The following is a 27,916-nucleotide window of genomic DNA, read 5'->3' as shown; positions in this document are numbered from 1 at the left end:
GGGGCGTGCGCGCCGGATCCCATCGGCCGACTTCCGGCGCGCGGCGGGAGAGTGGGCTCAGAGCGCGCAGCGAGGGTCTAAGTGCGAGCGCCCAGAGAGCCTTGGGTCCGTGGGTAAGTTTCCTCCGCTTTTCAGGAAACTACATTTATGGTTTGGTTTGGGGATTACTATCAGGAATTGGATGAAACTGTAGGAACTGGTTTGGCGGTAGGGATTGTCCTCTTATTTTTAATCGCAGTGGGTGAGGGTTGGCCATGTGCTTTTCAGTTTTAACTGAGGTTTACATTGTATCTATCACTTTCTCTGCTTTGTAAGGTGTCAGGGCCTTTTTGCATCTCTCTGCTTTTTTAGGTTTTTTAGTTCATGCACCTAAATTGCATATTTTCTCATTTTGCATCGTTTGTCTCTAGCAGATTACTTAGTCCCATTTTGTAGTTGGTTTCTACCTTATTTTATTCACCAAGTCCTTTGTTTTGTTTTGTTTTCTTTTTTTTGGCAATGCTGCACAGCATGCGGTATCTAAGTTCCCTGACTAGGGATGGAATCCAGGGCCCCTGCAGTGGAAGCGCAGAGTCTTAACCACTGGACCGCCAGGGAAGTCCCAATTCACCAAGTCCTTTGAAATGGCTTTTCCTGGCTCTCTAATTCTCCTCGTGTTACCCATTTAGATGATTGAGGCCCAAGAAGGTTAAGTCCCTCAAGGTATCCCAGCTAGGAAGTCTTAACTCCTTAACTCAAACCTAGGCAACTCTGGCTGGCGGCCTCCTAGCCACTCCTGGGTGTAGATTCCCTCAGGCTGAGTCCTAATCCTATTTCAGAGATCCGCGGCAGTAATCAGGATAATTTCCCTTCACTGACCCTCTTATTCAAACTAAACATAAATGTTTTCTCTAAATTTAAAGATACGTTCATTTTAGATACGTCGATACACGCGGCAAGTCTTTTCCAGTAAGCTAAAATAGTGTTTTTCTCCGAGATGATAATTTAGTAATTTTTTTCTTCCTCATATTTTCAACTGTTAAAGAGTATCTGAAGCAAAATTGGTTCCGTTGGAATCCAAGCTACATCCCCACTTATCTATGTGACCTGCAGCAAGTTACGTAACCTAACTGAGCCTTACTTATTTATCTGCAAAGCGGGCATGGTAATCCTATCTGCCTCACAGAATTCTTAAGATTAAGTGAAGTAATTCGTGAAAAGCATTTAGAATAGCATCTGGCACGAAGTTAGTGCTCAAAAAATCTTCTTTATATTAGCAAATTATATTTTTCTTTAAACGTGTAATGCTAGCATCTCACGAGAAGTAACTGATTTCAGTTTTTCCTGTTATCAGTTCGCCTTCTACATAATTACATGTCTTCTGAAAATTAGTAAATGAATGTGACAAGTTATTCATTCCTTTGGCTTTTTTTTTTCTTGTTAGAATTTTTTCTCTCCCTAAAGCATCAATTTGGCAAAAGTAATAAATAAAATATAGCAGGTTAGCATTTACTACTGCTGAGTGTAAGAAATTGTACTAACTGTTTATAAATGTCATTTCAATTCTTACTAGGCCTCATAAGACAAATTCTCTTAATTCCACCTTTTATGATGTGAAGAAATTGAATTGCAGGTAGTAAGAGCTTAACCAGGGTCACACTGTTAGCTTGAGAGATAGTTGCCTATCCTGCCCAGGATCAAATGCCAGAACTAAGCAAGACGTGTTCAAATTTGATTTTTGCCTTCTCTACCAATTTTCTGGCATATTGCACTAACTTCTTAAATAGGGGTCAGCAAACTACGGCTCTTGTGCCAATCCTTCCTACTACCTGTTGTTGTACAGTCCACCAAATAAGAATAGTTTTTACATTGTTAAATGTTTATGGGAAGAAAAGGAAAAGTGATGTTTCTGTGACACATGACAGTTATACAAAATTCAAATTGCCGTGTCCATAAATACAGTTTTATGGAAACACAGCCACAGTTATGCTTTATAAACCTCTGATAGCTTCCTGTTACTTAGAGAAGAAGTAGGCAAACTATGACCTACAGCCAACTGCCTATTTATGTAAGTTTTTACTGGACACAGCCAGGCCACATTTGTCTCTTGTCCAAGGCAGCTTTCATACTACAGTGGCAGAGTTCAGTAATTGCAACACAGACTATATGGCCCTCAGAAAATATTTACTATTTGACCCTTTATGGGCTCTAGTCTTAAACATTTCTTTGAATTTATTGTAACTTTAAAGTCTATTATTTATAAGACTAAAGGTTTAAAAACAGTTATTTTCAATTTGGTGTCTAAAGTTAAAACATTTTCATTTTTAACTGAGATTTGATGACTTTTAAATCTTCTGAAAGTGAAGCCCAGGGACTTCCTGGTGGCCCAGTGGGTGGGAGTCTGCCCTCCCAATGCAGGGGGCCAGGGTTCAATCCCTGGTCCGGGTAGCTGTATCACGCATTGCATGCCGCAGCCAGCACTCTGCATGCTGCAACTAAAAGATTCCGCATGCCGCAACAAAGATCCCACATGCCGTAGCTAAGACCCAGCACGGCCAAAATAAATAAATAAAAGTGAAGCCCAAAGAAGGGTGATTGTTCATAGATTTTGTTTTAATGCAATAAGGAGCTTTAAAGTACTGCTCTAATCCTTAAGAGTACACAGTCATATTTCTCAAATTATGAATCCTAGTTTTTCACAAATGAATTGCTGGGATAAAATGTTATTTGTATGATTACAAATAACTACTTAAATCATATTTAGAAATCGTGGTTTCTAAAGTATATGTATTCTAAACTATCAACTGTGGTTTTCTTTCTGCAGCTTTCATTTTCCTGCTGAATTCCTGCTTTGCAGACTGAGCAATGGCAGCCCGAGTACTTGTAATTGGCAATGGAGGAAGGGAACATACTCTGGCCTGGAAACTTGCACAGTCTAATCATGTCAAACAAGTGTTAGTTACCCCAGGAAATGCAGGCACTGCCTGCTCTGAAAAGATTTCGAACACTGGTAATCATTTTTTTGAAGTAAAAGTGAACGATTATAAATGATAAAACTGTCACTCACATCTCTTCTTTATAAAGGTCAATTGCTGTTCAGATTTGAATGCTTTTTTTAACCCAGAAATTTATGTGGTAATTTGAATACTTGCCATATGTTGTAATTTAAGGTATCCTGTTGTTCAGAGTGTATCATTTTCTTACCTTAGATTATTTTAAACCTTACAAAACACGTCCACTGAAAAAGTTACAAAATGCCTAGTATAGGTTAAAGGTGTTTTGGTGTGTATTTTGGGGAATGCAAAATTGAGCAGTGCTATTAAATGTAAGTTCTGGCAATTCTTACTCCATAATAGATCTCAGCCTTCATCTCTTCCACGGTAAATAGGAAAAGATGATCGGTTCTTATGCTGCACTAAATTCTTCAGTGACTTCTCATAGTAGTCAGTATAAAACTCAAACTACTGTCCTTACGAAACCCTCTGTGATCTGGCCTCTGCTGGCCTTTCCAGCCTGATCTTTTATAGCCCTTGTTTTCTTTTCACTGTGCCCTATCCATGCAGTCCTGCCAGTATCCCAAACAGAGCTGCCTTGGACTTTGTTCTCACTCCTAGCATGACTGGCTCTTCATCATTCAGGTCTCAACTTATGTTACCATCTCAAAGAGGACTTTCCTAAAGTTTCTAAGTAAAGCATGTTCACCCCCCAAGTCATTTGTTTTCAATCATGGACTATTATCTGTATCTTCTTTTACTTTTGTCTGTCTCCTATCTTCATTTCCCTCCTAGAACATAAGCTCTAGAATGTAAACTGCATGAGGGCAAGGAAGTCGCCTGTCTTTTTTTAAATAAATTTATTTATTTATTTTTGGGTGCGATGGGTCTTTGTTGCTGCGCGTGGGCTTTCTCTTGTTGTGGCAAGCGGGGTCTACACTTTGTTGCGGTGAATGGCCTTCTCATTGCGATGACTTCCTTGTTGCAGAGCGCAGGCTCTAGGTGCACAGGCTTCAGTAGTTGTGGCTCACGGGCTCTAGAGCACAGGCTCGGCAGTTGTGGTGCATGGGCTTAGTTGCTCCGCGGCATGTGGGATCTTCTAGGACCAGGGCTCAAACCAGTGTCCCTGCATTGGCAGGGAGATTCTTAACCACTGCACCACCAGGGAAGTCCCGTGTCTCCTGTCTTATTTTGCACTGTGTGCAATGTGCCTAGTACCCTACGTGGCACATAATATTTATGGAGAGAACATAGACCCAGCAAGGTACCAACTGGGAGAAGATAATTGTGTACATAGGAGCAAAAATAATAAGAAAAAGATAAGAAAATATCTGCTTCCCTGGGATCTTAACTCTGGGAGTGAGGTATTGTATTTTTTTTTTTTAAAGAAATGGCACATTTTATCTAGATGCAATTGATGTTATACAGACCAGCCCATGAAAATCTCCCAATATTGTCATGAGGCGGCTATCACTTGTAGTGACAGGTTAGGTGTGTCATCTTCCTCTTGCCACCCTTTGCTGTGCTGAGGTAGTTGGCTCTGTTCAGCCCAGTTGTGTTTGCAGCTACTAACCCAGAGTGCATGGTACTCCATCCTTATCCCACTCAGGCAGTTCCTATAGATTGAGAACTCTGCCTTTTCTGCACTTATCCCCTACACATCACAAATACCACATATGTACAGAGACTTCAGCCAGCTTAAGAATGGTGGCCCAAATAACAGTGAAGCAGAAGAGCGCCTATAGAACCTACTCATGATTAATATATGGTTGATCCTACTACTACTTAGAACTCCCATCAAGAAAGAAAATTTACCTGGCTTGTACATTGGAGAAGTGAGCTAGGTCTTAAAAGTCATCCTTCAGTTCTTAGCTTAAACGTCTTTGCAAAGAGACCCTTTCTGGCTTAATCAGAAATAGCCTCCCAGTTTACCTCACATCAGATTTGCCTAATTGTTCACACTTTGTATTATTTTGCTTGGATATTTATAACTCAACATTCCCACAGTGAAATATAAGCATCTTAAATATAGGGACCCTGTTTGTGTTTACATCTTAACCTGGTGACTAGGACAGTATCTAGCATATAGCAGTTCTCAGTAAATCTTGAATGAATGACATTTAAAAGACCAGTTTCTGAGTATATTCTCTGGTACACTTTTTTGTTTACAATCAGCACTGGCAACATGAACACCATAGTCAAGAAAGTATAGCTCTTGGAAAACTTACTCAGTTCTCTGCTATCACTGTAGTGATAACAAAGCAGAGAACTGAGCTTTGTTGGTTAGCCTGATGTACTGTGCTCTGAATTTCTCATGGTGAAACCCATCTGTACCAGTAAAAGAAAACCAACAATTAATAGGCATACCAAAGTATAGTACTTACATTTCAGATAGACAGTTAACTTAAAGAATGTTTTTATAAACAAGGTGGGTTTGTTTCTTTTTTCTTTTCACAGACATCTCAATCAGTGATCACACTGCCCTTGCACAGTTCTGCAAAGATGAGAAAATTGAATTTGTAGTTGTTGGACCAGAGGCACCTCTGGCTGCTGGTAAAGTTCATTGCTGTTTATTATTATGGTATACACCATGCTAACAGGAGCTTGGAGATCATCTCATCTAATACATTTTACAGATGAGGATTTCTAATATAATACACTGAAAAAGCTTTCACCCTCTTGAAATTTATGGATTCCAGGATTCCCCCCCCCAAGCATCAGTAGTATGAATAATAAGACTAAATTTGAATGAGAGATCAAATTTGCAGCTGTAGGAAATATTTTGTTTTTATTCTGCTCTATTCTGGTGTCTATTTAACAATCCATGTATTTGAATATCACACATGATTTTTGTTGGATTTGAATCATGTGTCAGTAGCATTTTGTTTATATCCTATATAAAACATGAAAAACGTAGTTATTCTCTGCCATTTGCTTCATCTCAATGTATATTTAGCCTGATCCTAATTCTTCAGAATGAAAAGGCCCTGCAGAGAGCTGGGCTACGGCTGCTTGTTTCCATCCCTAGGAATTGTTGGGAGCCTGACATCTGCAGGAGTGCGGTGCTTTGGCCCCACAGCAGAAGCAGCTCAGTTAGAGTCCAGCAAGAGGTTTGCCAAAGAGTTTATGGACCGACATGGAATCCCAACTGCACAGTGGAGAGCTTTCACCAAAGCTGAAGAAGCCTGCTGCTTCATTATGAGGTAAATAGAAGATAGCCTGTGAAGGGCACTTGTTATATGATATTTGAATATACGGGTCACTTTTATGTTACGAGTTTATAGTAAGATAATTCTAGGGGAAAACTCATAGGATGTAGACTGCCTTTTTCCAACATCAAAATAAAATGGGATTTACTCTTGCGGCCTTGCAGAAAGATAAATTTTTTCTTTTTAAGATAAATTTTTTTAATGTTTGTTGCTGAATAGTTTCTAGGGGAAAAGGATACATTTGGTTGTATAGGCATTCCCTCTTAGCCAAATTGACACATAAAGGATGGTGATTTTTTTCATCAATAATTAACTAGAGTGAGGAATCATCACTTGGCCTTCTGCCACCACTGTTCAATCCTAAATCTTAAAATTAAACATCCTGTTCTCTATTATATGGAGAACATTGAGCAATAAATGAATGTTGGTAGATACATGCCTTTGCCCCCTATTTTTGTTGACACTTTTCCTTTTTACCTGGTATGTTTTCTTTTTAGTTGGGTCAGTTTCATTCTTTGTTTTTTCTTCATCCTACATTGAATTTTATTATTTCCTAGTAGCCAGATACCTTCCAAGTAACAATTTTGTTACTTACTTTGGGTAAGTCTCCTTCTAGATCTCCAGTTCTACTCAACAGAAGGAACTACCAACAACAGTTTCTTATGTGTACTTGGAGAAATGATCTGTGTATCCATGCTTATATTGGTCTTATACAGCTACATCTTTTACTTGAAGGAGAGCATGATTCATTACTTTATATTGTATCTTAAAAGGTCATTCCATATGCATGCTATGCAAGTGCTGTTTTCCCCCAAAGATTTTGCTTATATGATCTCATGGTAAGTGAGAAAAGCAAAACTGTATGTACCATATGACCACAACTATAAAGAAATACATAGGAAAAAAAAATCCTGGCAGGAAGTACATCAAAATGGTGTTAGCAGTTTTTTTTTTTCTGCTTTTCAGTTGTTGCTATAGCATATTATTACACAATGCCAAAGCATTTTAAACTTTTGAATCTTAAAGATTTATTGGATATTGAAATTTACTCTGTCTTCACAGTGCAGACTTCCCTGCTTTGGTTGTGAAGGCCAGTGGTCTTGCAGCTGGGAAAGGGGTAGTTGTCGCAAAGAGCAAAGAAGAGGCCTGCAAAGCTGTACAGGAGATTATGCAGGTAAGTTGATGACTCTTAAAAAGTTTATAATTTTCTAGTCACACTGGATAAATAAATACTGTTAAGCTTACAAATATTCCTCAAGGCAAGGAAAACGTATAGCAAACAGTTATTTTTCATAGTACTATGTATTATAATCCATCTCTGTAAAAGGGTTGTTACACATCTACACTGATGGCTAAACTATGATTCTGTTCTTTGCAAGTAAGTTCTGTTTAGCATCCTTTGTTGTCTGCTCTGAAAGGTAGAAAGTCCTCAGACTACAGAACATATAAATAAACACTCAACAATCCATGAGGACAAAAAAAGTATTTATCCTTTGTGTCTCAGGTCTAAGAAAAGTGAAGCAATGAATTAATATACTTTGCTTTTTATGATCCTTCTTGGTTGTTGTGGGTTTCTCCCCCTTGTGGAAATCTGTTTTCACAGACATTAGTATAATTATTGTAAGCAAACATAATTATAAGTCAGAAATAGAGTTAAATGGTAATGATGAAAACATCTGTTTTTCTGTTAACCTTATTTGAAACTGGAAAGCTGGACCCCCAGAAGAGTTTAAATGATGTGTTCATCTCATCTGTACCAGTGCTAACTCTACATCATTGCAACTCTGAAAATAGGAAACATTCGGGCTTCCCTTGTGCACGGTGGTTAAGAATCCGACTGCCAGTGCAGGGGACACGGGTTCGAGCCCTGGTCCGGGAAGATCTCACATGCCGCAGAGCAACTAAGCCCTTGCACCACAACTACCGAGCCTGCGCTCTAGAGCCCGCGAGCCACAACTACTGAAGCCCGTGCACCACGATGAAGAGTAGCCCCCACTCGGGGCAACCAGAGAAAAGCCTGTGTGCACCAATGAAGACCCAATGCAGCCACAAATAAATAAATAAAATAAAAATAGGAAACATTCATATATGTTCCTTTGCAGCTTTCAGAGAGAGAAAGAGAAATTATAATACTAGTGCGTTGGTTCATAATACAAATGGTGCAAAATGACAACAGCCAATTAAGTAAATAATAAAAGCTTATAATTTATTTCTCTTTGTTTTGTTTTTATCGACAATAAGGATAAAGCTTTTGGAGAAGCTGGAGAAACAACTGTCATTGAAGAACTTCTTGAAGGAGAAGAGGTGTCTGTATGTATATTCATCTTTTGGACTTTTACAGAGTATAAGCTGTGTTATCTGACCTATGATCCCAAAAAAGGCTTGGTTTACCCTGGTCGCTTCATCCAAGAGCATAACCTGAGCAGTTACACAGGAATTTGTATACGTTTAGTATTTCAGATACAAATGAAAAAAGAATTTATCTTCTTTTTTTTTTGTTGTTGTTGTTTTTTTTTGTTTTTTTTTTTTGTTTTTTTTTTTTGTTTTGCGGTATGCGGGCCTCTCACTGTTGTGGCCTCTCCCATTGCGGAGCACAGGCTCCAGACGCGCAGGCTCAGCGGCCATGGCTCATGGGCCCAGCCGCTCCGCGGCATGTGGGATCCTCCCGGACCGGGGCACGAACCCGTGTCTCCTGCATCGGCAGGCAGACTCTCAACCACTGTGCCACCAGGGAAGCCCTTATCTTCTTTTTTTAAAATATATAAACTTATTTATTTTTGGCTGCATTGGGTCTGTTGCTGCGCGGGCTTTTTCTAGTTGCTGAGAGCTGCGGGGCTACTCTTTGTTGCAGTGCGCGGGCTTCTCATTGCGGTGGCTTCTCTTGTTGCAGAGCACGGGCTCTAGGTGTGCAGGCTTCGGTAGTTGTGGCACATGGCCTCAGTGATTGTGGTTCTCAGGCTCAGTTGTGGCTCGCAGGCTCTAGAGCACAGGCTCAGTAGTTGTGGCACATGGGCTTAGTTTTCTCCGCAGCATGTGGGATCTTCCCAGAACAGGGTTCGAACCCGTGTCCCCTGCATTGGCAGGCAGATTCTTAACTACTGCACCGCCAGGGAAGTCCGAAGAATTTATCTTCTTTTAATCATCCCCAGTGTAGCAGTAGGCAAATTGGACTTACATCATCCCCAGTGTAGCAGTAGGCAAATTGGATTTATATCACCCATTATTTAAACAGGGGAAAGGTTGAAATTTTTTACTTTGAGAGTAGCTTGATTTCCGCGCCCCCCCAACCTAGCTCAAAAATTACAGATCCTTCAGAACAGAGTATACAGGATCTTTTGATTCTCGATCTAGGAAACTTAGGGTTATTTATGTTTTAAATCATTTTACTTTAAAAAAGAAAACTTTTCCTCTAATTAGAGTTAAGGTACATATAGTTCTCCTTATTAAATTATTTTTTTACTTTTTGGCATTTAAGGTTAAGTGGACCGTTTGTTTTCTCTACAGTGTCTGTGCTTCACTGATGGAAAGACTGTGGCCCCCATGCCCCCAGCACAGGACCATAAGCGATTGCTGGAGGGAGATCAGGGCCCCAACACAGGGGGAATGGGAGCCTATTGTCCAGCACCTCAGGTACTTCACAGAGGCTCAGCTGAAGTTCAGTAGTCATTTTTTGGTCTTCTCAAAGAGCTCTTAGGCACTTTCTGTTTTTTTTTCTGTAAATGATATTACTAATCAGCAAATTGGTTTTCCTATTAAATGAAAAGTGTCTCTTCTGGTCTCACTCTAAAACTAACCTTTTCTAAAAGCCTTTGAGGAACTAACTTAAGTATCGATTGAACAGATCCTTCTAGCCCCTCCTTATTCATCATTGGATATCCAGGGCCCTATACACAAGTGCTCAGTAAGAGTGGGTATGGTGAATTGAGAACCAGGTCAGACTACCATTTGTTCTTCTAGTCTTTCTACTTCATAACGGATAGAGCATGTTTCCAAACAATTCCTTGACAATGTTTATGAAAAATATGCATTGAGCATATTATAAATAAATTAGCACTTCAGAAACTCACCCATTTCCTTTCACTGCTGATAGTTATAATTGTTTGTGCTAATAATATAGTGCCTTTTAGATATTTTTCTTAAGTAGATTAAAAACCAAACAGGGTTTACTTTAGACTTTGTGTATTAAAACTACCATTTGGTAAAAGTGATTTTATTTACGTATATTTTTTACTTAAAAAAAATTGTTTACTTATTTATTTTGGCTGCACTGGGTCTCAGTTGCAGCATGTGGACTCTTAGTTGCAGCATGCATGTGCAATAATTTCTACAATTAATTTATAAACTCTAGATTCTCAATTTATAGGCTAATGAGGTATGCATAGAATATACTATAAGTATACAAAGGAGCCTCAGTGTGGGCGAGGACTTTTTCAGTTAAATACCAGTTACATTTAAATAAGTCTCTATGTTCCCTAGGTTTCTAAGGATTTGTTGCTAAAAATTAAAAATACTATTCTTCAGAAGACAGTGGATGGCATGCAGCAGGAGGGTGTGCCTTACACAGGTAAGCATATTGATGTCATTGTGGACATTATTTATAAAGTAAGTTTGCAACATTTTCTTTTTTTATAAATATATTTATTATTATTTATTTTTGGCCACATTGGGTCTTTGTTGCTGCACACGGCTTTCTCTAGTTGCTGCAAGCACGGACTACTCTTCGTTGCGGTGCGCGGGGTTCTCATTGCGGTGGCTTCTCTTGTTGCGGAGCTTGGGCTCTAGGTGCCTGGGCTTCAGTAGTTGTGGCACACAGGCTCAGTAGTTGTGGCTCACGGGCTCTAGAGCGCAGGCTCGGTAGATGTGGTACATGGGCTTAGTTGCTCTGCGGCCTGTGGGATCTTCCCAGCAGGGCTTGAACCCGTGTCCCCTGCATTGGCAGGTGGATTCTTAACCACAGTGCCACCAGGGAAGCCCACCATTTTCTTTTTTTAATTGACCACTGTTATAACATTTGTTACGGCCATTCCAAAACTTTCAGTACTATAAGTTTATATTCTGATTTTCATAGTCACAATACAGTGTCTTCATTATAGACTCTTTTTTTTTTTCCATTTTTTAACGAAGGTATCCTCTATGCTGGTATAATGCTGACCAAGGATGGCCCAAAAGTTCTGGAGTTTAATTGCCGTTTTGGTGATCCAGAGTGCCAAGTAAGTAATAAAGATAATAATATAAAGTGTTACTTTGTAGAATATGTGTGCTGTTTTAATCTTAGGATTTATCAGCCTTGAAATAATTACCTTTGAGAAACATATGCAAGTTCTGGTATCCCAATGAATAAAATGTCTAAGGACAACTGAAGTTTCTCTTAGTTCCCATGTTGATTATGTTTTTCCAGGTGATCCTCCCACTTCTTAAAAGTGACCTTTATGAAGTGATTCAGTCTACCTTAGATGGCCTGCTCTGCACATCTCTGCCTGTTTGGCTTGACAACCGCACTGCCGTAACTGTGGTCATGGCAAGTAAAGGTTATCCAGGAGACTACACCAAGGGTGTAGAGATAACAGGTGAATATCAGAGAACAAAAGGTTGGTTTGCAATGTGACAGGTGACCAGTACCACAGTAGGCCTTTGTCCCATTCAATGTTGTGTTCCTTTTAAGGGTTTAGAGACATCAGTAACCTTTTAGGGGTTTCTAACATAAGCATGTTGCTTGTTGGATACGGGTGTCCAGATATCCAAAATTACTGTATTTAAAGAACTGCCATCCGTTTCTCTTCCTGCACAGCGAAGACTTAAGTGGGCCTAGCTAAGTTTCCAGAGAATCACCCAGTGCTGCTTTTCTCGTCCATCCTCAAGAGCCAAGAAGATAATAGGAATGTATGAGAGTTGGAGGAACTTTAATATAAATTACATCAAGGAGAAAATTTCAGGGCTTGATCTCTGAATGATCACAAATTAACCCCCCAGTTTGCAGTGCACCCCATGGTCACTTTGATGGCAGAATTAAAAGTTTCAGAAGTATAGCCTTCTCTTCTGTTTCTCCTTATAGGAGGTGAGGCATCTAGTTAAATGATGTTAGATAAAGCAGTGTTTTAAAATGCTAAATAAGTTCCAGCACGATAAGGCCAACACCAGACCTTTAAAATCCCTAGCAGGCTGTCATTTGGCAGCCTGCTAGGGATTTTAATACCCCAATACTGTGTTTGATTCAAACACCCTATTTCTGTCTTACCCAGACAGTAAGTCCATTGCCCTGTGCGTCCCACACATGGCAGCTGGGCAGTTAGGAGCTGATTGCCTTTTAAAATGGAGAAAGGGAAGGGATAGAATCAAGATCTTTTGTATTGGTGAAATTTCCCTAAGATTGGGGTGACAAGTGTCATAGTTATTTCTGACACCCCAATATTGGGTGTTACTGATACCACCACATACTTGAGTACCTGTGACTGAACGCTCCTATGTTATAAAAACACCTGGGGGGACCTCCCTGGTGGTCCAGTGGGTAAGACTGTGCTCCTAATACAGTGGGCCCAGGTTCGATCCCTGGTCAGGGAACTAGATCCCTCACGCGTGCCACAACTAAGAGCCTGCATGCCACAACTAAGACCCAGAGCAGCCAAAATAAATAAATAATATATAAATATTTTGAAAAAATAAAAACACGTAGAGAAGACACGATATTATAAACAACTACAATAAAAAAAATGTTTTAAAGAAAATTTGATACAGCAAAAAATAAAAAACACCTAAGGAAGATGTGTATTAACAGATTACCAAATATGGTGCTAAAAGAGAAATGGAAAAGGACAAACTAGGGATATGAAAGTTTTTTGGGGGGGACTTCCCTGCTGGCACAGTGGATAAGAATCCGCCTGCCAATGCAGGGGACATCTGTTCGAGCCCTGGTCCGGGAAGATCCCACATGCCACGGAGCAACTAAGCCTGTGCACCACAACTGTTGAGCCTGTGCTCTAGAGCCCATGAGCTTAGAGCCCGTGCTCCACAACAAGAGAAACCACCTCAATGAGAAACCCGTGCACCACAATAAAGACTAGCCCCCGCTCACCACAACTAGAGGAAGCCCGCACACAGCAGCAAAGACCTAACTCAGCCAAAAATAAATTAATTAATAAGGAAAAAAAATTTCTTTTTAATTAAGAGGTTGTCTTTTTATAAACTGTCCATGTTGGTCATTTCAGAATTTAGAAAACACAGTCTAATAATATTTTAAATGTAAAATATATATGTGAGATCTTAAAACTAATTCAAAAGAAAATGAAGCAGGGGACTTCCCTGGTGACACAGTAGTTAAGAATCTGCCTGCCAGTGCAGGGGACACGGATTCGATCCCTGGTCCGTGAAGATCCCACTTGCCACGGAGCAACTAAGCCTGTGCACCACAACTACTGAGTGTGTGCTCTAGAGCCCACAAGCCACAACTACTGAAGCCTGCATGCCGTAGAGCCCGTGCATCACAACTACTGAGCCCACTCGCTGCAACTAGAGAAAGCCTGCACACAGCAACGAAGACCCAACGCAGCCAAAAGAAAAAATGAAGCCAGGGATTTTCTTTTAGGCTGAGCCCTAAACCTAATTTAAATCATATTTGTCTTAAAATTTTACAATTGTTGTATTAGGGAAAAGATTAAGAATATGTTTTGCATTGCAATGATCTTATTGGTTTTTTTAAAAAAGAAAGCAACTTTATTTAGTTGGCTATGATAAAGCAAAAAGATATTCTTTTACTCTTCAGTAAAAAATGTGATCAAATGCAGGATTTAGGGCTTCCCTGGTGGCGCAGTGGTTGAGAGTCCGCCTGCCATTGCAGGGGACATGGCTTCGTGCCCCCATCCGGGAAGATCCCACATGCCGTGGAGCGGCTGCACCCATGAGCCATGGCCGCTGAGCCTGCGCGTCCAGAGCCTGTGCTCCGCAACAGGAGAGGCCACAACAGTGAGAGGCCCGCGTACCGCAAAAAAAAAAAAAAAAATGCAGGATTTATTCATGATGTTTAGGTTTTGTTAATTTTTTTTTTTTAACTTTTCGGGAGAAAATAACTATGCTTCTAGTTTCAAACTTTTCAGGGCTTAGCTTTTTTTTTCCTTCCTTATTGAAATAATCACTCTTACATGAGATTTATGATAACACAAGGTTTTAGTAATACAGTTATCACCCTAGAGCGGAACAGACTGTTCTTAGGAGAAAGGCTGTATTTACTATAATATTACATTAATTCCTTTCTGATAGGATTCTTGTGAAAATTCATTTAAGTGAAATAAAGATTTTATTTAAAAAAAAAACTTCTGGAAATTATAAGCCACAGTGTAGAATATTATTACTGCAATTGATATGTCAAATATGCTCTCTTACAGGGTTTCCTGAGGCTCAAGCTTTAGGACTAGAGGTGTTTCAAGCAGGCACTGCCCTAAAAGATGGCAAAGTGGTGACTAACGGGGGTAGGGTCCTTACAGTAACGGCCATCCGGGAAAATCTCATCTCAGCCCTTGAAGAAGCCAAGAAAGGACTAGCTGCTATAAAGTTTGAGGGGGCCATTTATAGAAAGGACATTGGCTATCGTGCCATAGCTTTCCTCCAGCAGCCCAGGTAAACTTCTGACCAAGGTGATTATAGCACAGCTTCAGAACTGGCATAAATGGTGATGTAGAAAACTCCATTAACCCTGTACTAAATCATTCTGTATTCTTAACTCTATGAGACTGATCTGATTTTTTTATATATATATAAATTATTTATTTATTTTATTTTTGGCTGCGTTGGGTCTTCGTTGCTGGTGTGGGCTTTCTCTAGTTGTGGTGAGGGGGGCTACTCTTCGTTGCGGTGCTCGGGCTTCTCATTGCGGTGGCTTCTCTTGCTGCGGAGCACAGGCTGTAGGTGTGCAGGCTTCAGCAGTTGTGGCTCGCGGGTTCTAGAGTGCAGGCTTAGTAGTTGTGGCTCATGGGCTTAGGTGCTCCGTGGCATGTGGTATCTTCCCAGACCAGGGCTCGAACCCGTGTCCCCTGCATCTGCAGGCAGATTCTTAACCACTGTGCCACCAGGGAAGCCCGACTGATCTGATTTTGATTTGCATTTAGTTTGAATTGAAACTACTAGTTACAGCAATATTCAAATGAAATGGAAAAAACTTCATGGTAGCTCATGTTTGAAAAGCTCAATAAGATCAGTGCTGTTGAAAGATTTTTTCACATTGTACGTTTTAGATATATGCAATCAGTTGTCAATTATTCATCAATAAAGAAGGGGGAAGGGATTTTTTTCCTTGAGTTATCATATATTTATATATTACTGTTGTATTTATCTTTTTTTAATAAATTTATTTATTTACTTATTTAGTTTTGGCTGCATTGAGTCTTCATTGCTGCACGTGGGCTTTCTCTAGTTGTGGCGAGTAGGGGCTATTCTTTGTTGTGGTGCGCAGGCTTCTTGTTACAGAGAACGGGCTCTAGGTGCACAGGCTTCAGTAGTTGTGGCACACGGGCTTAGCAGTTGTGGCTCTCAGGCTCTAGAACACAGGTTCAGTAGCTGTGGCGCCCGGCCTTAGCTGCTCCACGCATGTGGGATCTTCCTGGTCCAGGGCACAAACCTGTGTCCCTGCATTGGCAGGCAGATTCTTAACCACTGTTCCACCAGAGAAATCCCTGTTGTATTTATCTTAGTTCATGATTTTGTCAAAGAATTCAGGATGAAAATATTGGTTGTCTAACTTTGCAACTTTATTTGATTGTACTATAAATTTTGGCCATCTCATTTGGTCACTGCATTTATATTTATTACTGAAATGTATTTTGTAAACCCTTTATTGATTCATTTATTGTCATATACAACTAACTATTCCTTTGTAAAATCAATGAACTATTAACTGCAAATGTGGGTATTTTGATCTCATCACAATTACTATTGCTCATTGAGTTCATCTATGAGAAATAAATATGTTTTAGGACAAAATGAGAAATTTTTAGCAACTTAATTCAAGTTACATTGTTACTGATAGGCAAATTTTTTAAGGTTAAATAATGGAATTTTTTTGAACATTAAAATACCATGCTAAAATTTTATTTTTTATTTCAAAATGACTAGATTCTATTGAAATGACCTATTTCAAGTGACTTGAAATCTTAATATTCATCTGATTCTTCAAAGATGAAGAAGATGAGAGGCTACAGTGCCAATTGCTACCTGACAAAAGAGTTGTTTTTAACCAGTAGAACTTCGTTTCCTATATAAGCATGACCCCAGACTGCTAACTTTATTGGAGTTAACTGCCACATTTCTCTCAAGTCTGTACCCTGGCACCTTGCTTCTAATAAAACTTGACATATTTCTTCACGTATCCCTGAATCCCACTAATCCAGAGTTGTCATTTTTGTAAGGCAAGACTAATGAAGTCACATTGCCATTTATAAACTTGATCTCTAAATGTACTGTTCCAACTTGTTGGCACTATTATAGATGGAAGTGATGCACTGAATATCATTACCTGGTTTTGCTTTTTTTGGAGTTTTTTAAATCTTATTTCTTACTGTCTTTAGTTATAAGGAAACATACAGTTCTCTATTATTGCAGTAAGGGCTCAGTTTCATTATTGAGGATTTCTTTGTAGAGTCCTTATAATCCTAATTTCCACTTTTTTGACTCCGTTTTGGCACTCCTTTCCTTCCCATACCAAAATTGAACAGAGAAATATTACGGCCAAATATTGGTATATTTAACTGCCTGTGACAAGTACTTCTGGAAGAAATAGTTAAGTTAGAGAGGTAGTTACAAATAGTGAAGTTCCAAATAGTGATGATCAACTGAGGAGGTTGTTTAAACACATTTCAATTCCTAGGACCTGCCCTAGACCAGCTAAATCAAAATCTCTGGATATGGCCCAGCGTATTGGGGGATATGAAAATCATTAGTGATATCTTCTGCTTTAAATAATATGTTAAGGTTAAAATAATTCTTCCCTGGCATTTAGGTGATGTCTTTGTTTTTTTAAACTCTTTAGGGGCCTGACTTACAAGGACTCTGGGGTAGATATTGCAGCTGGAAATATGCTGGTCACGAAAATTAAGCCTTTAGCAAAAGCCACCTCCAGACCAGGTAAGTCAGGGCCTGTCCTTTGCTAGTTCATTAACTGTGACAAACATTGTGTATTGATTTGTGCTTTGTAGTTTACTGAGGAAAATGTTCCAGATTAATGCCAAGTTGCTGTAAGTCTTGCCCCATTTAAGCCAAACTCATAGTGTTCGGCTTTCTTATCTCTAACACTAAAAGCATTTCTTACCCATGACCTTAAACTCAAAAGGATATGTATACCCCTTTAATATCTGCTTTCTTGATCAACTCTTTGCTGTTGAAATGCAGCAAGTAATTAATTTTCTCTCCAACAGGCTGTGATGTTGATCTTGGAGGTTTTGCTGGTCTTTTTGATTTGAAAGCAGCCGGTTTCAACGATCCTCTTCTGGCCTGTGGAACAGACGGCGTTGGAACTAAACTGAAGGTAATCAGACACCTATGTGAGTAAAGGCCTTTTATGAAAGACATGAAAGGATTTACTGTGTATCAAATACATATCTTTCGGGACTTCCCTGGTGGCGCAGTGGTTAAGAATCCGCCTGCCAATGCAGGGGACAAGGGTTCAAGCCCTGGTCCAGGAAGATCCCACATGCCGCAGAGCAGCTAAGCCTGTGAGCCACAGCTCCTGAGCCTGCACTCTAGAGCACGCAAGCCACAACTACTGAGCCTGCGTGGCACAACTACTGAAGCCCGCACGCCTAGAGCCCGTGCTCCGCAACAAGAGAAGCCACTGCAATGTGGCGCGATGAAGAGTAGCCCCCGCTCGCCACAACAGCCCACGTGCAGCAACGAAGACCCAATGCAGCCATAAATAAATAAACAAATAAAATACATATCTTTCCCCTCTTGACATATATGCACTAAAGAGAACCACACCAAGTAATCATACAGTTGGCTACAATAGCTACGTGTTTCTAATAACACAGTGTTGGTGAGACTATATCCGGATAGAAGGGTTATCTTAGGGGAAAAAAGGGAATACTTTCGGACCAAGTAGCTTATCGGAATTTAGTGTTCTTTTGTCTTTAGGTGTTCAGAGCACCTAGCCAAAAGTCAGTAATATTGTTAGCCTCCACTGATAATTGACAAGATATAGGTTGGAGCTTATTCTCTTATGTGGATGTTTCTATTCTTCTGTAGATTGCCCAGCAGTGCCATAAACATGAAACCATTGGTCAAGATTTGGTTGCGATGTGTGTAAATGATATTCTGGCACAAGGAGCGGAGCCCCTCTTTTTCCTCGATTACTTTTCCTGTGGAAAACTTGACCCCAGTACAGCTGAAGCTGTTGTTGCTGGAATTGCTAAAGCTTGTAAAAAAGCTGGATGTGCTCTCCTCGGTATGATCATCCATTTTAATCACACATCCTTCTTATGTATTTCAGCCCTATGTACAAACATGATCGGTTACCAGTATACCTAACGAGACAAACTGTGTGTCACAAGACGAGGCAAGTAAAGTATAGATGACACCACCTAAGGACAACTTAGACCTTTGTGCCCTCGAACCCTCCCCTCAAGGCTTGGTCCCCAGACTGAGACTCATACTCCACCATCGCCCAGGCCTTATCTTCTCCCTGATCCTTAGCCACCATTTCACTCCCATCTCTCTCAGTGGCCTCCTGGACAGACAGGGTAGGGGGCTGTTTCCTCCTTATGGCCCTGCAGCAGAGGCAGATCGGGTCTTGGCTTTCTGAGTCTTAACTTAAGCCTTATTTTCCCACAGAAATGACACTAAGAATAAAATGTACCCAAGGTTTACAGAAATATTAAATACATACATGAGGATTTTGAACACAATTAATTTGTAGGTTGACCAAGGAACAAAACTACCTATTTTATATTACCATTTCTGTGGACAGGTATGTCCCCAAAGCCAAACTTGCCTTTCAGCCATCTTTGAGAACAGTTCCTAATTCGGATCTGCCTTCCTAGACCGTGTCTTTACACAGTATCGTGGTAGTATGAACTATGACATATTTTTTAGGCCAGGGCATTTAGAGTTAGGCAGGTCTATTAAATCACTTCTCTAAGCCTGTACCATTATTGGAACATAGACTGATTGTAAAGATCAAATATAGGTGAAAGCATTTCTGAAACTAACTGCTAGAGAAATGGTGTTATATTCAACTGAGTATTCATCCCGTAAAAATAATGATGTTTGGAGGCTATACTCACCCTTTGTGGAAATTAGCACTATTTCCCCTGAAATCATGCTTAGATGTTTGCGGAATACAGCTTTTGTTTAATTGTTCATAGGAAGAGTAGCTGGTGTCACTACTTCCTAGACAGGTTTATAATATTTGGTGATTTCTTTGCTCTTGTTTTCTCTTTCTGCCAGGAGGTGAAACGGCAGAAATGCCTGACATGTACCCTCCTGGAGAGTATGATCTAGCCGGTTTTGCCGTTGGTGCAATGGAGCGGGATCAGAAACTCCCTCACCTGGAAAGAATCACTGAAGGGGACGCTGTTATTGGAATAGCTTCATCTGGTCTTCACAGCAATGGATTCAGCCTTGTGAGGAAAATTGTAGCGAAATCTTCCCTTCAGTACTCCTCTCCAGCACCTGATGGCTATGGTGGCCAGGCCTTAGGTAAACATACTCACATTTAAACTCTCCTGCTTGGGAATGTCTGAGCAACCACTTAGTTGGGTTAGGCTTTCGTTACTTAAAGTTAGAATGGAACAAACTGCGTATGTTTTGGTTTTATATTCATAGACTAAGTTTTTGTCTCATCTTCCTAATATACAGGTGATTTACTTCTAACTCCAACCAGAATCTACAGCCATTCACTGTTACCTGTCCTGCGTTCAGGACATGTTAAGGCCTTTGCACATATTACCGGTGGGGGATTGCTAGAAAACATCCCCAGAGTCCTACCTCAGAAATGTGGGGTGGATTTAGGTAAGATTGCTAAAAAGAACGTTTGCTCAGAAAACTGTTATGAGAAAAAATACATTGTGGAAGGAAACTTCATGGGTAGTTAGTACACATATGATTATGTGGAAAATTCTTTTTTTTAATATTATATTTACTTATTTGGCTGTGCCAGGTCGTAGTTGCGGCATGCAGGATCTTTTTAGTTGTGGCATGCAGAATCTTTAGTTTTGGCATTCTAACTCTTAGTTGTGGCATATAGGATCTAGTTCCCTGACAAGGGATCAAACCCGGGCGCCCAGCATTGAGAGTGCAGTCTTAGCCACTGGACCACCAGGGAAGTCCCTACCTGGAAAATTCTCAGATCATTGGGGCTTCTTGTGGAAAAAATAGGACTGACCTTTTCCACCTTTTCTCGCTTCATTAGCCATGTTTATAAGGCATAAAGTCCTCATGTAATTGACTTAGATGAAATTCTTTAAGCAGATTCTCCAAGGGGGTCAGTAAGCTCAAGCTCTATCAAGATGGAATCAGGAACATGCTGGGAAGGGAAGTGGTAGTTATTAAATAGTCTGTGCAGGGGATAAAGGAGACCTGAACCAAGGCATAGAGAAGGGAAGCAGATTGGAGAACCATTTTGTGCTTAGAAGGAAAAAAGAAGTCCCAAGTTTCTAGTTTAGTAGGTGAGTAGATTTGGAATAGGAAGTGGAAATACAGTGTTTTACATCTTTGAAGTATTTATTGTAGTGTTTTTGTGAGCAGAAGTTAAGTTGGGTACTTATATGCAGATAGTAATAGTTAATCACAAAGAGAATAGGAGGGACCAAAAGGTTGTTCCTCAATATTCCACCCACCTTAAAGTTTGGCAGAGGTAGAATTTCTAAAAAAAGAATAGTCAAAATCAGGCAGTAAACCATGTGAAAGTATCAACTCCGAGCAAGGATTTCAACATGACACTGGTTAGCAGTGTCAAAAAGCAGCTTGGTGAGGATAGATACCACCCCCCCATATATTGGAGCGGGGGGTGATGGCAGAGATACAGAGACAATGAGTGAAGATTGCTGTTTCAGGAACCTTATTGGTTGGGAATTCCCTGGTGGTCCAGTGGTTAGGGCTCAGTGGTTTCACTGCAATGGCCGGTTTCAGTCCCTGGTCAGGGAACTAAGATCCTGCAAGCCATGCAGCAGGGCCAAAAAAAAAAAAAAAGAATTTTATGTGTGTGTCTATATAGGTATTACCTAAAATTTTTTATTAGAGATTTTTGTTGTATTAGAGGATAGGTTCTTACACCTAAATCTAGATTTTTTTTTTTTCACATTCACAAAAGGGTAGTATGCCGACCTTTACTGGAATTCAGCCATTAGAGCATCTAATTCATTAGGGGATTTCTAAGAATCTAGTTAGTTAACGCAGCACAAAACTTCACTCAATCGTGAATACTGGCCAAGTGTGACAAGAAAAGTGTTCTTAATGCCTGAGGTACAAATGGATCCCAAAAAAACTTCTGACAGGCCCGTTTATAGTTTTACCCTCTATAAAATAGCAGTGCTGGTTTTAATTTCCATAGGTTTGTATATGTACATACTTCTATACTTTGTGTCAATAATAGGTTAATTGAACAACTCTTGCCTGTTTTCAGATGCCCGGACCTGGAGGATCCCCCGGATCTTCTCGTGGTTACAGCAGGAAGGACACCTCTCTGAAGAAGAGATGGCCAGAACATTTAACTGTGGGATTGGGGCTGCCCTCGTGGTATCAAGGGATCTGACACAGCAGATTCTGCAGGATATTCAGCAGCACAAGGAAGAAGCCTGGGTGATCGGCAGAGTGGTTGCATGTCCTGAAGGTAACTGTTCCTTATTTAGTTGCTCTGTTTCAAGCCATTGATAGGCAACTATCTTTACGCAGCTGTAACATGAAAACACCCATGCCAGTAATACCATGCATCTCTTCATTTCTGCCTCAGGGCTCTGACACCTCTGTGTAGCAGTCACATATGCACAACTACACCCTGCAGGACAGCCCTTGACCAGCGGGGTGAGAACTAGTGAATAAATGCCCACTTTAGGGACAGAAGAAGGGAGCGGTTCTGAGGCACAGTCTACATGGCTCCTTTGAGGGTCTCAGTGGAATCAAGCCCCAATTGCCCACAGTGGTTACCAGTTTAATAACACACTCTTATATTGGCTCTTGCCCATCCTCATTCTGGTTCCCTAGGATCACTTCCCAAAGTAATCACCTCGCATGTAAGACCTTGTCTCAGGCTCTGCTTTGTGGTTCAGCTCAATTCAAGGAGTAGTGAGCAAGCACCCTGACCAGTACTGTGTATGACTTAGAACTCTGTTAGAAGTACTAGAAATTGGCAGATTGACAGAAAACCAACTCAGTTTCTCTAACAGAGATGTCAAGGCTTGTTAATTTTGTCTGTATCTGCCTTTCATCCCTTTATTGTGTGGCTTTCACTTTCAGGCAGGCTCTCCAAATACCGGAAAGATGTCTTGAGCCCACATCCTTCAACTCACATTGCAGTAAGAGAGGCCCTCTCTTTCTCAACATCCTATATCGAGTCTTTGAATAGCCTTGCTTGGGTCACATGCCTACCCTCGAAGCCAAGAGGTCATAGCACTATTGTGGATGCAAGACTTGCGGGAAAGGGGAGACAGAACACTGGCAGGCAGTAACATATCCACTTTATGTTTAGATATAGTGCTGTACCTTTTAGTTGAAGTGGGCAGTTATATATGTTCACCATCAGGAAGTTTGTATGAATGAGTGACGATAAGTGAAGCGAACGTATTATTTTAGTCCTTGCATATCTTATTTTCAGAATAAAATACAGTACTCTAAAGTTTTTATAGAACACTTCTCTTTCCATATTACTGTTAATTCACAGTTGTTCTTTTTTTTATTTATTGGGTGTGTTTGAAACAAAGGTTCTCCTCGTGTGAAAGTCAAGCATCTGATTGAAACCATGCAAATAAATAGATCAGTATTGGAGAATGGCACCCTGAAAAATCATGTCTCTGTTCAACCAAAAAAGGCAAGAGTAGCTGTCTTAATATCTGGGACAGGTGAGATGTGGCTTCCTCTTTACTATAGAGCTGTAGAAATGCTCTTCCTTTTCTCCCACCCACACCACCCCCCCCAAAAAAAAAACCCTCCTTCCGACTCTGAGAACACTCTCAGTACTGGGGCCTAGGTATCATTAAGGAGTGTTATCTTTTCTACATCCTCAGTCTTTCCACTTTCTCAGGCATTTGAAGCAGCTTCTAAAGGAAGAGAAGAGGGTGTGGGGAAGATGGTTGAAGAGAGAGAAGCTAGAAAAGACAGAATGCAAATTCCAACTTCTTTTGAATCATAGCTTTGTAGTTGAAAAGTCTTAGGACAGTTGAGGCTTTTTTAAATTGTTAATAGTAACAATACAAAATTTGTGTTTGACTCTGCGGACAGTGGGGTAAAGTCCTAAGAGCATTGTATTCTCTCATATGGATGGATATAGTATGATTCTTTTTTCCTTTTATTTTTTTTATTTGCACCATGCCATGCAGCTAGTGGGATCTTAGTTCCCTGACCAGAGATTGAACCCAGGCCCTCAGCAATGAGAGCAGAGTCCTAACCACTGGACAGCCAGGGAATTCCGTCCACTGTTTTAAGTAACATTGCTATGAACATTCTTTTAAATATACAATAAGTTTGTAAGTGCATATCTGGTTATTTCTTTAGGTTAACTTTCCCAGAAGTATAATTGCTTTACAAGTCTATTTTAAGGTTTCAATATACTTTAGACCCAAGTTGATGGTAAAGCAAAGAAACTACTGTAAGGGTCATAGTGGTTTATTCTTCTTCAGAGGGTTGATTTTTTTGCTTAATTAAGCAGCTTATTCCTCATCAATCAGTCTTAAAATCATGTTATACTGTTTCTACTGGTCTGCTAAATCATATTATTTTGCAGGAGCAATTACGTGTCCTTGAACCAGGAGTGCCTATGTTTTTGTAAGATACTAATCCATTATTCTAAGAGGAACGGAATTTTAAAGCCTCACATATTTTGCCAATCTTTTCTAAGACATTTTTATTCAAAAATCTTGACCATTCCCTATTCAAAATGGTATAAACGTTTTAAAGAAGTGTGCACTCACCTGTGCTTTTCTCCCTTTTTCAGGATCAAACCTCCAAGCTCTCATAGACAGTACTAGGGAGCCAAGCAGCTCTGCACACATTGTTGTTGTGATCTCCAACAAAGCTGCAGTGTCTGGCTTAGATAAAGCAGAAAGAGCCGGAATTCCCACCAGGGTAAGTTACTTTGAAAAGTATCTTTCAAGATTACTTACACTCATAATCTGCCCCCAAGTGTTCTTTGGATGCCTGGATTTGGGGTGGGTGCTGGGCTTGCCTTTATATTCATCCTGTCCATTCCTTAATTCTTGACATCAAGTGTATCTTCAGAAGGAGGTGAAGTATAGTCTATATAAAGGTTGAGTTTTAAATTATTTTTGGTAATTTGTTGGAAATGGATTGTACTTATCTTTTTCTATTCTAGGTAATTAATCATAAATTATATAAAAATCGTGCAGCATTTGACACTACAGTAGACCAAGTCCTTGAAGAGTTCTCCACAGACATAGTCTGTCTTGCAGGATTCATGAGAATTTTATCTGGCCCCTTTGTCAGAAAATGGAATGGTAAGCAAAAATAGTTTGATACTACATTGAGGAATTGACTGAAAATGGGCTATAGGGTGGTGAACTTGCCAAACAATCCCAGTCATGGTATTTACTGTGACGGTTTATTCTGACACACGTCATAACTGAATTTCCTTTGCCTTTAGCCCAAAGAATAATGATTTATTATCCTGCTGTCTCTATCAGTTTTCTTTGGCCTGCTGTAATTACGGTTTCTAATGTAGCTTAGGTTGGTTTCACATTACTGCAAACATATTATTTCATCTTCTGGATAAATATTGGGAAAAGACTTTTTTACTTGTTTAGAAGCAAGAGAAGGTGACTCTCTGTATCCCAAAATAGAGTTCCTCTTCTGAGGAACTGTGAACCATTGCCAGAAGATGGAAAGGAAGGCATTGTTGCCAGATAACATAGTGTCTGCTGTTAATGCCTTTCCCGCAGAAGTTTTGACTGCTTCCTGTGGTTCTTTTTTGTGCACATATTTGGTCAATAAATGTATTTCCTCTTCGGAGAGTTTGTTTTCTTAAGTGAATATAGTTAGAGCACTTGTGGTGTAATATACCACAGGCAATGCTTTTGGTGACATAAGGCACACAGACTGACTAATCCGGCATCTGTGGATTAGTCACATGCCACTTCATGGTTAGAAGTCAAGCACATAGACACTACGCAGGAACCTCCTGTCTTTCTAATATTATGTGCCAGGGACGAGCTGAATTTTCTTCAAGAGCCCTATGATCCAGATTAGAACCCCTCCCATCCAGCTTTGAGTCAGTGCAGGCGCCTGTTCAGATGCCCCTTGGTGTGTCTTCAGCTGTGCAAGGCAGAAACCTGCTGCTCCCAGGGCCCCCTTGGATGAGAACGTGTGTTTCACTTTTCCTCATTTCTGTCTTTGACAAAGAAAACACCCATCCTAGAAAAACCTTGCTCCTATTGACTCCTGATTCTAGACAGGAAAGTGTATGTTCCTTTGACAGAATACATAGGGTTTTTTAATTCTGACCACTATGTTTTAATTAATTTCCAGGGAAAATGCTCAACATCCACCCATCCTTGCTCCCTTCGTTTAAGGGTTCAAATGCCCATGAACAAGTCCTGGATGCCGGGGTCACCGTCACTGGGTGCACCGTGCACTTTGTAGCTGTGAGTATGTCTCTTTCTACCAAAATCTTATTAGTACTTAATGTAAATTGTACTTGGCAGAAGTAATGTTCAAAACTTTCTCATTTTTCTTTTCCAGGAAGATGTAGATGCTGGACAAATTATTTTACAAGAAGCTGTTCCGGTGAAGAGGGGTGACACTGTTGAAACTCTATCTGAAAGAGTAAAATTAGCAGAACATAAAATATTTCCCTCAGCCCTCCAGCTGGTGGCCAGTGGAACTGTACGGCTTGGAGAAAATGGCAAGATCTGTTGGGTCAAAGAGGAATGAAGCATCCTAATCCAAGAATGGAGCCAGCTTTGAAAGAATTCTAGCTGCTTGCAGGGTGACTTTTATCGTGGACTCAGCCTGAAAGACATCTAAGACATATATGTATTGCTTCCAGTGGTCTTTCAGGTTTTACCTGTTTGGGGCCTTTTTGTTCATCATCAAAACAGGCATTCAGAATTCCTTTTACTTTCAGCCAAATAAGATACCAAAACTTAATCTTTCTTATATATTCGTTTTCGAAGAGCTAATAAGTCTAATAAGTTAATATCTCTTCCCCATATTGTATATCTGTACTGATCTGAATTGAGACTTCTCTAATTATTCTGATCCTAAGTTGGTGTCATAAAATTTTGAGGTAGTTCCCATTTCTGAGGGATAGTGTTCTTTGTACTTTGAAATATCATTACACATTCCTATAATAATTGACAATTTTTGTAACACCCAGATTTTCGCTTCACAGTTTGGGAGGATGGAAGGCAATCTACTCAGACTAGTAAAGAGTATAATGGGACTGCATGATTTCCCACTCCAGCCAGTCATTTCTAATGTGGATATGCAGTTCTGGAACTGGGAGGTCTAGGTTGACATACTGGGCCACATGTGCATGACCCTACACATAGGACCACATTTCTGTCATCGCTGAGCAAACAGGGAATGGCCACCTGGCCCATAGGCAGCCAGCCAGCCTTAGACTGCTGAGCCACCTTCAGGGTGGCCTGAGAGCTCTGCCTGCCCAACAGGGGGGCACCTTACTGAAAGGGTACCTTGAAGCCCTGTTCAAGTCCTTCCTTGGAGTTTAAACTCAAAACTTAACGGCACAGGACTCTTACAGTAGTTATATACAGAAGAGAGTAAACTCTCGCCTTAATACAGGAAAGAGGGTCAAGAGAAGCAGAGTGCCAGAAAAAAGGACAGACACCTTTGCCAAGAGACCCTCATCACTGCCTCTGGTGCAAGTCAGTTTCCCCAGGCAGCTGGCCGACATTACCCTACCTCTCCTTGACTGTAGTCAGCAACTGTCATCAAATGATGTCCAGGTACATCATTTTACATAGGTGTCTTTGCTGCAGAAACAATTGACTCACTTTTTTCTAGAGAGCTCACTCAACATAATAAGCTATTATGTATATGCCAAACTATCCTATGAAGTTTTTAGAAAGTTAGAAGATATAAAGGAAAATGTTATTGGTTGATAAAATCATATACTGTAATAAAAGTAGAAGCTGGTACCAGGGTAAATTAGAAAAATCAATAAGAGTTTATGACTTTAGAAATACAATTTTCCAGCCCTTATTTAGACACTAATATCCACTAAAAGGAACCTGGACACCATGGAAGGTAGCTGATTCAGTATCATCAGATAGGAAGAATCAAAGTGTGTCTGAAATATGTGGTTGACAGAAACCAAAAAAAAAAGTTGAAAGTAGCAGGGATGATACTGAAAGGACAGAGGAGTCAGCTGAAAGGGTGTCCTACTGTCTAGTTTGTGATAAACAATATTATTTGGACATGTTGAGTGTGTGAGCAGCTCTTGGTTTATGATACTCAAAAGGTCATTTAAGTTATGAAAAAGACAATGCATAGAAGGGTGAAAATATGTTAGTTTTTTATTAATGTAATAAATATGGATATTTGTCTTTTATTATAGATGTCTCTGTTTCT

At 40.1% G+C, this 27,916-nt stretch overlaps 1 protein-coding gene across 3 annotated transcripts; it reads left to right on the top strand.

Moving 5' to 3' along the window:
• The first annotated feature begins 30 nt into the window (after positions 1-30).
• On the top strand, positions 31-27,890 carry GART (phosphoribosylglycinamide formyltransferase, phosphoribosylglycinamide synthetase, phosphoribosylaminoimidazole synthetase). Of its 3 annotated transcripts, XM_079923127.1 has the most exons (22): positions 31-113; positions 2,804-2,989; positions 5,430-5,525; positions 6,001-6,175; positions 7,244-7,355; positions 8,423-8,491; positions 9,686-9,811; positions 10,658-10,745; positions 11,306-11,391; positions 11,580-11,748; positions 14,557-14,788; positions 17,193-17,287; positions 17,578-17,687; positions 18,404-18,602; positions 19,604-19,855; positions 20,015-20,167; positions 21,780-21,986; positions 23,074-23,211; positions 24,303-24,433; positions 24,681-24,822; positions 25,850-25,965; positions 26,063-27,890. In XM_079923127.1, exons 2-22 carry the CDS (start codon positions 2,845-2,847, stop codon positions 26,252-26,254), a joined length of 3,033 nt encoding a protein of 1,010 aa, XP_079779253.1. In that variant the 5' UTR covers positions 31-113; positions 2,804-2,844; the 3' UTR covers positions 26,255-27,890. The 3 variants fall into 3 exon arrangements, with proteins under 3 accessions (XP_079779253.1, XP_079779254.1, XP_079779255.1); XM_079923128.1 differs by lacking the exon at positions 8,423-8,491; XM_079923129.1 differs by lacking the exons at positions 17,578-17,687; positions 18,404-18,602; positions 19,604-19,855; ... (5 more) ...; positions 25,850-25,965; positions 26,063-27,890 and having other exon boundaries at positions 14,557-14,805; positions 17,193-17,247.
• The last annotated feature ends 26 nt before the right edge of the window (positions 27,891-27,916 follow it).

The sequence above is a fragment of the Stenella coeruleoalba genome, assembly GCF_951394435.1.
Source record: "Stenella coeruleoalba genome assembly, chromosome: 5".
Classification (NCBI taxonomy): Eukaryota; Metazoa; Chordata; class Mammalia; order Artiodactyla; family Delphinidae; genus Stenella; species Stenella coeruleoalba.
The sequence above is the reverse complement of the archived record's forward strand: the minus strand, read 5'-3'. Positions and strand labels throughout refer to the sequence as shown.